The 8,461-nt window shown below is 37.3% G+C and overlaps 1 protein-coding gene and 1 non-coding gene across 2 annotated transcripts; both read right to left on the bottom strand.

Annotated features, from left to right (window-relative positions):
- Positions 1-1,710: 1,710 nt before the first annotated feature.
- Positions 1,711-1,792, bottom strand: Trnas-uga. The gene has a single exon. It is a non-coding gene; the product is annotated as a tRNA-Ser (tRNA).
- Positions 1,793-3,985: 2,193 nt separating this feature from the next.
- LOC108562182 (frizzled-10-like) lies at positions 3,986-5,974 on the bottom strand. The gene is made up of 3 exons (XM_017920437.1): positions 5,524-5,974; positions 4,975-5,158; positions 3,986-4,910 (listed from the first exon to the last, which is right to left on the bottom strand). Exons 1-3 carry the CDS (start codon positions 5,938-5,940, stop codon positions 4,276-4,278), a joined length of 1,236 nt encoding a protein of 411 aa, XP_017775926.1. The 5' UTR covers positions 5,941-5,974; the 3' UTR covers positions 3,986-4,275.
- Between the last annotated feature and the right edge of the window lie 2,487 nt (positions 5,975-8,461).

Below are 8,461 nucleotides of genomic sequence, written 5' to 3'. Positions count from 1 at the left end.
TTATTATTTTTTATGGAATACGTCAATATTTGACAGAAGTCATTTCCAATTGAAGTTTTTGACGTATTAAATTTGACAGATGTCATTTCCAATTGAAGTTTTTGCATCTTTGCTGTTAACACATTGAATCCATCCAAAACTTTGATTCTTGATTCATTAAGAAACTTATCTGGTTATTATTGATTACATTGATTGGATTCTAAATAATTTAAATAATTCATTATTTTCCAATTGTAACGACTTTGAGAATATGCAATGATTAATAGAGTTTTAAATTGTAAGATTATTATTTTTTATGCAATACGTCAATATGTGACAGATGTCATTTCCAATTGACGTTTTTGCATCTTTGCTGTTGCAGTTAACACATTGAATCCATCCAAAACTTTGATTATTGATTCATTAAGAAATTTATCTGGTTATTATTAATTACATTGATTGGATTCTAAATAATTATAGTGTTTTCAATTATAAGATTATTTTTTATACAATACGTCAATATTTGACAGATGTCATTTTCAATTGAAGTTTTTGCATCTTTGCTGTTGCAGTTAACACATCGAATCCATCCAAAACTTTGATTCATGATTCATTAAGAAAATTATCTGGTTATTATAGATTACATTGATTGGATTCTAAATAATTCATTAATTTCCAATTGTAACGACTTTGACAATAAGCAATAATTTATCCAATTCGTCAATATGCAACAAATGTCATTTTCAGTTGTCAATGACGTATTGGAATACAATCAAACTAATGCAACTGAAACATCAAATTTGTGCATTGTAATCGTAAAAATCCAACATAAAACCTACATTGAAACGTAAAACAAATAGAAAATAAACCCTGATTGAATTACCGAATTTACAAATGGAAAATATCGGAATTCTCGCCGTCAAGGGTATAAAAAAAACAACACTTCCAATTTCGCGTCAGCGCGACATATAAAACGTAACGATATCTCCGCATAAAAATCGTCATTACTATTACTAGAGAACTCTCATTCCCAATGTACTTTGAAGTCATCATAAGCTCGATGATATTCCCACAGCGATGTTGGATACAAGCCCAGAACCGAGCCCAAATGTCGTGCAGCTCACGCACTACGTGACAACTTGCCGGTTTTTTTTGCTCATGGGAATTGCACGTAACAAACGAGAAGAGAAGAGAGAAAAAAAGGAAACGAAAATGGATGTACATGAAAGAATAAAGCTCACCTTTTTCTTTCTTCTTCTTTTCCCCTTCCAACTCGGATATCATTTTAGCATTTATACAGGTGACGCAACACCTTCTCCCACGGGCGCCGTTTGAAAACCGGGTAATGATTATATTCGTTCAAAATTTAAAATAAACTAACCTTCTCAATCATTCATCCACTACACAGAAACCCTTTCAAATTCTCCGTTTAATGTTTAATTCGACGCAAACAATGGATGGATCAGACTTGCTAAAATTTTCAGAAGCTCTCCCATCTACAACTTACAATAATTAATAAGATAACTTCAACAAAAAAAAATCATTACCATAGTTACCTCTTGTTCTAACGTCATCAAATAAACTTCAATGACTTTGTTGATTACCATGGAAACTGGCAGATAATTTACCTGAAATTATCACAAACATTTATTGATTTATTCAAGATAATTTGAAATAACTTACGTTCCTTTTCCGGAAGTGGTATGCAAAAATTTGATTAAAAAAAGGAAGCGCTGCGGACAGGATTCGAACCTGCGCGGGTAGAACCCAATGGATTTCAAGTCCATCTCCTTAACCACTCGGACACCGCAGCTCATGAAAAATTATCTAATATAATCCAAAAACATCATTTGCGAACTGTCACTACAATTATTAATTAGTTTAAAATTTCATTTAAAAAACATATACGAAACATAGTAATTATGTAATCAAATTCATTTGTTTTTGTATTCGATAATTTCCAACAGCCTTTTGAAGCACTCAATGCGGAAGTCACTGAAACGAAATATTAATTAATACGAATTAAAACAAATGAACTTCCGGTTGCAATAATTAAGCTTAACTTTCGGAGTGATAGATGGAGATGAAGGTTTCTCCAATTTCAATGTACGAGGTGGCAATCGCAAGCCCGACAACCGAAATACCGTCAATCAATTTCCCGACGTTCGAAATACCGACAACCATAATCCCGACTATATTAAAATCCCGACAACCACAATTCCGACTGTATCAAAATCTCGACTATATCGATAATGTCTTCAATAACATACGCTCCAAAATAATTTAAAAATGTTTTAAAATTTTCAGGATGTTGATACAGTCGGGATTTTGATATAGTCGGGATTATGGTTATCGAGATTCTGATACAATCGGGATTATGGTTGTCGAGATTCTGATACAGTTGGGATTATGGTTGTCGAGATTTTGATATAGTCGGGATTTCAATAGACGATCTTTCGGTTGTCGGGCTTTCGATATAGACCCCAAAGCACGATAGTTTACTGTGGAGTCATCTCGCGGTTATTTTATCAAGTTCAAAGTTCATAGATCTGGGCGCTGATAGAATCACAAAAGTTTATATTTACTTAAATGCTTGCATAAACTAACAACTCGAATAAACTTTAGATTTATAATTTGTGTATTTTGTGTATATGAACGCGTTCAATATTGGATAACTGCGAATTAACAAAATTGTTGAGTAGACAACCAAAGTTGATTATTATGAAATGAATAAAATTTCACATTTTCTTTTTGACACATTACGTAATAAATATTAAATAAAACATTGAAATAATTGTACATTTGATGTATGTAACATTCAATATAATTGATTCATAAAATCTTCACATAATCATGGATATTAATGAAAAGACATAGAAGTTTAATTCAATTTATAAATTTGCAGATTAGACAACCAAACTTGATTGTTATAAAACGAATCTAATTCACAGGACCGGATTTCATGAATTTCTCGTTTACGTAATAGATTTTTAAAAAATCTAATAAGAATCAAACATTGAATATAAGTTTGATCTATGAACCATAAACTATAATGTATTCATAATTCTCAGAAGTTATGTATTTACATATCGATAATTTAAAAATTAAACAAGTTTTACTGAATTTAGACAACCAAACTTGATTAAAATGTAAGGTAATAAAATTCCTTAAATATTTATTAAATATGAAATAACTATGGGTATAATCTACGAATTTATAATATTTAATCATAAATAGTGCTTGGAAATATTATCTAATTAGAAAACTATTAATAATTTATTTTTTTGTTAATATTTTGACATTATGAAACAAATGAAATTCCGTATTTCATGGATTCCTCGATATTTTGTTTTAATTAATAACTTTATGTAATAAGTAATAACAATGAAAGATGGATGGAGATGATCCACGAATAAAATAAACCAAGAATGAACGAAAAATGTTGCACATTGTAAATGTTAATGAATTACGAAACGCGTCGTTTCCATGTGAATCACGTGCGGCATTTCTGTTTGTTTTTTTCTTTCCTTCGAAAAACCAGATCGAAACGCGAGATTTTCATATAAGTCCGTTGTTGAACTGTTAAAGGATGGAATGGAATGAAATCCTCGGTGCGTTTTAGGCAAACGAAACGCGCGCATAATTCATTCAAACGAAGAAGAAGTAGAAAAACAATAAAAATAATAAGAATCATCAAGATGCATCGCATTTGCTCCTTATGCCGAAGCGAGGAGTTTGATGGGCATTCCGAAGTGGCACTGCCAACAATAAAATCTTAATTCGTATGCGATTTGAGGAACAATCCGAGAGGAATCTAAGACGTGCGCGAACGCACCGAATATGGGAATGGGATGGGCGCCGCAAAAGGACTCCTCTCTCTCTTCCATTTCCATTACCATTTCCATCAGTTTATATTCAATTCAAATGAAAAGAACAAATGAGAATTTAACACATAGACACACAGAAAAATATATATAAGTTTTTTCACATTTTATTTACATAAATATTACAAAATAAATACGCTCGTTCTGATTGTCGCACGAATTGCATTCGCTCTGCAAGCTTTTTCTTTTTTTTTTTAATATATCTATAATATTTTTAATACTGGTTAAATAATAATGATTAGGGTGTTTTTTTTTACTAAACTAATATCACAAAAGTATGTTGTATGTACATGAGTCGTGAAACCCGAAGGGTTCAAGGCACGATTTGATTGTAGAGAGAAGTGTTTGTTTTATTTTCTTTTGTTTTCATGTAAAGAAAAACAAAAAAAAAGTAGAGAGACTTTACGATCTTTTAGACCTTGGTGACGGGTGACTGCTGCCGGAGGCCCTTGTGCGTGAAGTTCGGTCGAAGAACTTTGTTCCAACTCCTGAAGGTCTTGTAGGAGAAGACCCAGAACGTCGAGAAGATGACGCTGGAGAATTTCGCGCCGACCGCGATGTACTCCAAGTCGAAGTAGTGCGCTATCAGATGCGTCAGCAGAGGCACGGAGATGCCGAAGCTGATGAGACCCAGGCGATAGATGAGTCTCTCCAGCTTGTACGGAGATCTACCCGCATGGACGAGCGTCTTCTTCACGTTCCTCAAAGCCAAAGAGGTGGAAACAGATAACGCCATACCGCAGATGACGATTCCTAGTTCGACGAAGAGCACGACGTCGCTGCTCGTCTCGCAGAAACCTGTCGACGGATTGCTCACGATCGCGTTGAAGACAAGCGCGTAGACAATCGGACACACGGATAAGGTCCAGACTATAGAATGGAGACGCGCCGCTATCCTCTCGATGGCCTCGGTCGACCACTCTTTGGATGCGCTCAAGTACCACACGTAGCTGAAGGTGCACCACCAGAGGCAGTAGGCGCAATCGCAGAAGGCGCCCAGAAGAGCGGCGTTCACGCACAACCAATTGTCGAAGGGTTTTACACCACCTTTTTTTGAAAAGAAAAATAAATTAAAATTTGTTGTTTTTTTTTTTAATTTATGCTTAATTACCTGAGCAAGTCAACGATCCTGCCAACCATCGGACCAAGTACGTCAGGGAGGTAACGAAGCCGCAGATCGTCAGGTAGAGGATGGGTCGAGCGGGCCAACGAAATCTCTTCGGTTGAATTGCGAAGGTGAGAAGGGCGAATGTCACGATCATAATTGAAAGGATTGACCAAACTGCGATCCACACCTGTAATACAAAAAAATAATAATATTAAACATCAGTTTCACGTAACTCAGTAGAAAAGCGTTTACGTAATAAGATAAAAGACTTTGACCTATTATTACAGTTACAGATACAAATCATTTTAAACTTTGAAATTCTATGGCTTTGCATGATTGATACTAATATTAGTTCATGATACTAATGATGGCGTCTATTATACATTTGAAGGATTTCAAAACTTTGAATTTTGCTGCTTTGGAATAAGCATTTCTCAAATATTTGTTATTTGAATTACTTCTTTAAAGAATCAATTTAGTAATGATTGTAAATGGAATCTCAGATGGCGTCTATATGACGTTACAAGAAGTGTCACGAGTTTTCAAATTTACCTCGAAAACGAAATCTTCTTCGTGTCCATCGACGCAGATCTTCGTGCATCTGTCGCCTATGAGGACGGTGTCCTGTGGACAGGGCTTCACCTTGATTCGCTGCTGATGTAGCAGGGACGGCTCGAAAGCGACCATCGAAGACAATTCATCCTCGGATCGCTTCTGCATGCAGAGATCCGGCGGTTCCGGAAACCTGGAGCAGTTGAGCTGCGACGGCCACACGAGTCCGGCGGCCTCCAAGGCGGGCATGCAATCCTTCCTCACGTCTTCGCAGAGACCGCGACACGCCGGGACGGCTCCGGGCACATCCTCGGAGCATAGAGGTACGTACACGGAGCACACGAAGAGCCTCAGGAACGGTGAGCATTTGTGAGCGAGAAGACCGTTGAATTCCTCCAGCTGCAAAACAAAAAACATAAAATATAAGTAAAACCAATTGGTTTCTTCTGTGTGTGTGTGTGTATGAAATCGATTCGTAACGAGAGAGATCCGAATTTTCCACGCGACTCGCTTCTTCTTCGTACATTCTCCTGCCAATTAGTTACGGCGCTCGACGCCGAAGTAAATCTCATGCAGTTTATATATGTAGAGAGGAACATGTGTTCCATCTCCACGGACTCGGGACGTCGGTCTTTCGGGGCAACAATAATAATAATAATAATAACAATAATAATACGGTGCCGTCGTTCGTCCCGGTCATTTCTGAGAACGGCCGGAAAGAGCGGAGCCAATCGGCCCCCAAGAAATGAAGAGAGTGGAGAAGAAGGCCTTCTCTTTGCTTGAGATGTGTGTGAGAGAGAGAGGAACGAAAGAAGGAAGGACGGACGGACTCTAATAACAGGGCGGCAATGATCAAGGCGCCTTTGTATTCGGGGCCTGTTTAATGGAACCGAGACGAAGACGAGGAGAACGAGTAGAGAAGAGAACGAACGTGGTGAAGAGAAGAGAGAAGAAGGTAAGTTTCCAACCTTCCAACCATCCATCCATCCGAACCGACCCATCCATCCATCCATCCGTGCGTTTCTTTTGTGCGACCTTGGGCCATCTGGTTTTATGATGTTTCGTGAAAAAGCGATTGAATGGGGAGAGACACACACACACACACCGATTGTTCTTCTCGACCATTTCGATGGCTTCCACTTTTTTCTTGGTTTTTCGTATTCTTTTTGTCTTAAGACCGTAATCGACATTCTTTCAAGTCCTCCGAGGGCGACCCGGTTTTTCTACGCCTTTCCCCATCGAAAACGTTCTTTAATTAAAGTTTCCCAAAAAAAAAATATACCCATCATCATCATCTCTGCATTTCTATATAATATCCAACATTACGCACTAGATCTAATTAGTTACTCAAATCTTCTACTTTCAATTTCATTGGAATCTGATTACACAATAATTCATAATTGTGTTAGTCCAAATTCAGAATGTAATAATGTGACTGTACTATGTGATATAGAAAGTTTCATTGTCGTTATGTAGTTAAAGTTTTCCTAATGGTTCGAAGATCATGATCGCGTCTTCGCGTCAGCAATCTTCTCTATTTAATAACGCATTAGATCTAATTGGTGGTACCTTTCGAGGAAGAGGTTCGTCTTCCGAGAACGGTCGTAATCGCGGCTAATAATGAAGAGAAGAAAGAAAAGAGAACAAAAAAAAAATGGTTACGTAATCGCCGAAGAGTTGAGAGAGAGAGAGAAAGAGCCATCCCGAAAACTAAAATTCAAATGCCCGTCACGCGGCGAGATAACGAAAAATCCCGTAACGGGAAAGTGATCTTGATTTTGATTTAATTAAACCCGTGCATGGTTTGCCGTTTCTTTCGTTCTTGAGGGAAGATTTGGATTGCGATTGCGAGTTTGTTGTTGGCCAACATGAGGATGATGCGCCTTTTCTTTCAGTCGGATGCTGTGTGGGAGGATTGAGGAGGAGGTGGAAGAGGAAGAAAGATGGAATAAAACGGAAGCCGACGATGAGGAGATAGATGGAACCGAGTCGCTGTTGCATAACGGTTTCGAGAGAGAGTGCACGATAATTGCTAACGGCACAGCAGCGGCGACGGATCGTCGGTTCATTTCCTAAGATGCGCTTCAAGTTTTTTTCAAAAAGGATGCACGAAAGATGAATAGAGACAGAGTTTAAGAGAGGAGGCTTCACGGTCTGCGGGTGGCGAAAATAAAATCCATTTGGAAAATCTAATTCCGTATCGCCGGTTGCGCGCGTACGCAATGAACGAACGCTCGAATACTCTTCTTTAAGACGAGCGCATTCTACGCTCGAAAGAAGAAACACACCGCTCGCTCGCACTCTCCATCTCCTGTCAAGATGTTTGCGATCAAAGTGTTGACACATCGACCAACAAAAACATCCGACTAAATTTAACCCCGCAGCAAAGCGCGACGCAGCTTTAAACTCTATGAAAATGCGAAATAGTTTTGTTTTGCAAACGCTGCAAATCTTATGTAGATCACAAAATTTTGTAGCCGCAAATGAATCCTCAAATTAAACTTGATAACAAAGTTTTCAGTGTGCCGTGACATAAAAAAAAAGTTGAAAAAATCACCCCGTTAAATTACATAATAATCACATTAGATAGTTTACTAGATTAATGCAGTTGATTAGTGTCTAGTAATGATGAACAAAATTAATGTTTCCAAAAACATCCGACTAAATTTAACCCCGCAGCAAAGCGCGACGCAGCTTTAAACTGTTTGAAAATGCGAAATAGTTTTGTTTTGCGAACGCTGCAAATCTTATGCAGATCACAAAATATTGTAGCCGCAAATGAATCCTCAAATTAAACTTGATAACAAAGTTTTCAGTGCGCCGTGACATAAAAAAAAAGTTGAAAAAATCACTCCGTTAAATTACATAATAATCACATTAGATAGTTTACTAGATTAATGCAGTTGATTAGTGTCTAGTAATGATGAACAAAATTAAT

The sequence above is a fragment of the Nicrophorus vespilloides genome, unplaced genomic scaffold, assembly GCF_001412225.1.
Source record: "Nicrophorus vespilloides isolate i.1.1-1 unplaced genomic scaffold, Nicve_v1.0, whole genome shotgun sequence".
Lineage (NCBI taxonomy): Eukaryota > Metazoa > Arthropoda > Insecta > Coleoptera > Silphidae > Nicrophorus > Nicrophorus vespilloides.
Note: the sequence above shows the minus strand (reverse complement) of the source record. Positions and strands in the feature narration are given on the sequence as shown.

Bases quoted from the DNA above. Each gene is read 5' to 3' on its own strand.
- LOC108562182 (XM_017920437.1), bottom strand. From the start codon at position 5,940: ATGTTTTTTGTTTTGCAGCTGGAGGAATTCAACGGTCTTCTCGCTCAC. The intron at 5,159-5,523 runs GTAAATTTGAAA...TTTGTATTACAG, and splicing joins AAGAAGATTTCGTTTTCGAG to GTGTGGATCGCAGTTTGGTC. The intron at 4,911-4,974 runs GTAATTAAGCAT...TTTCAAAAAAAG, and splicing joins AGGATCGTTGACTTGCTCAG to GTGGTGTAAAACCCTTCGAC.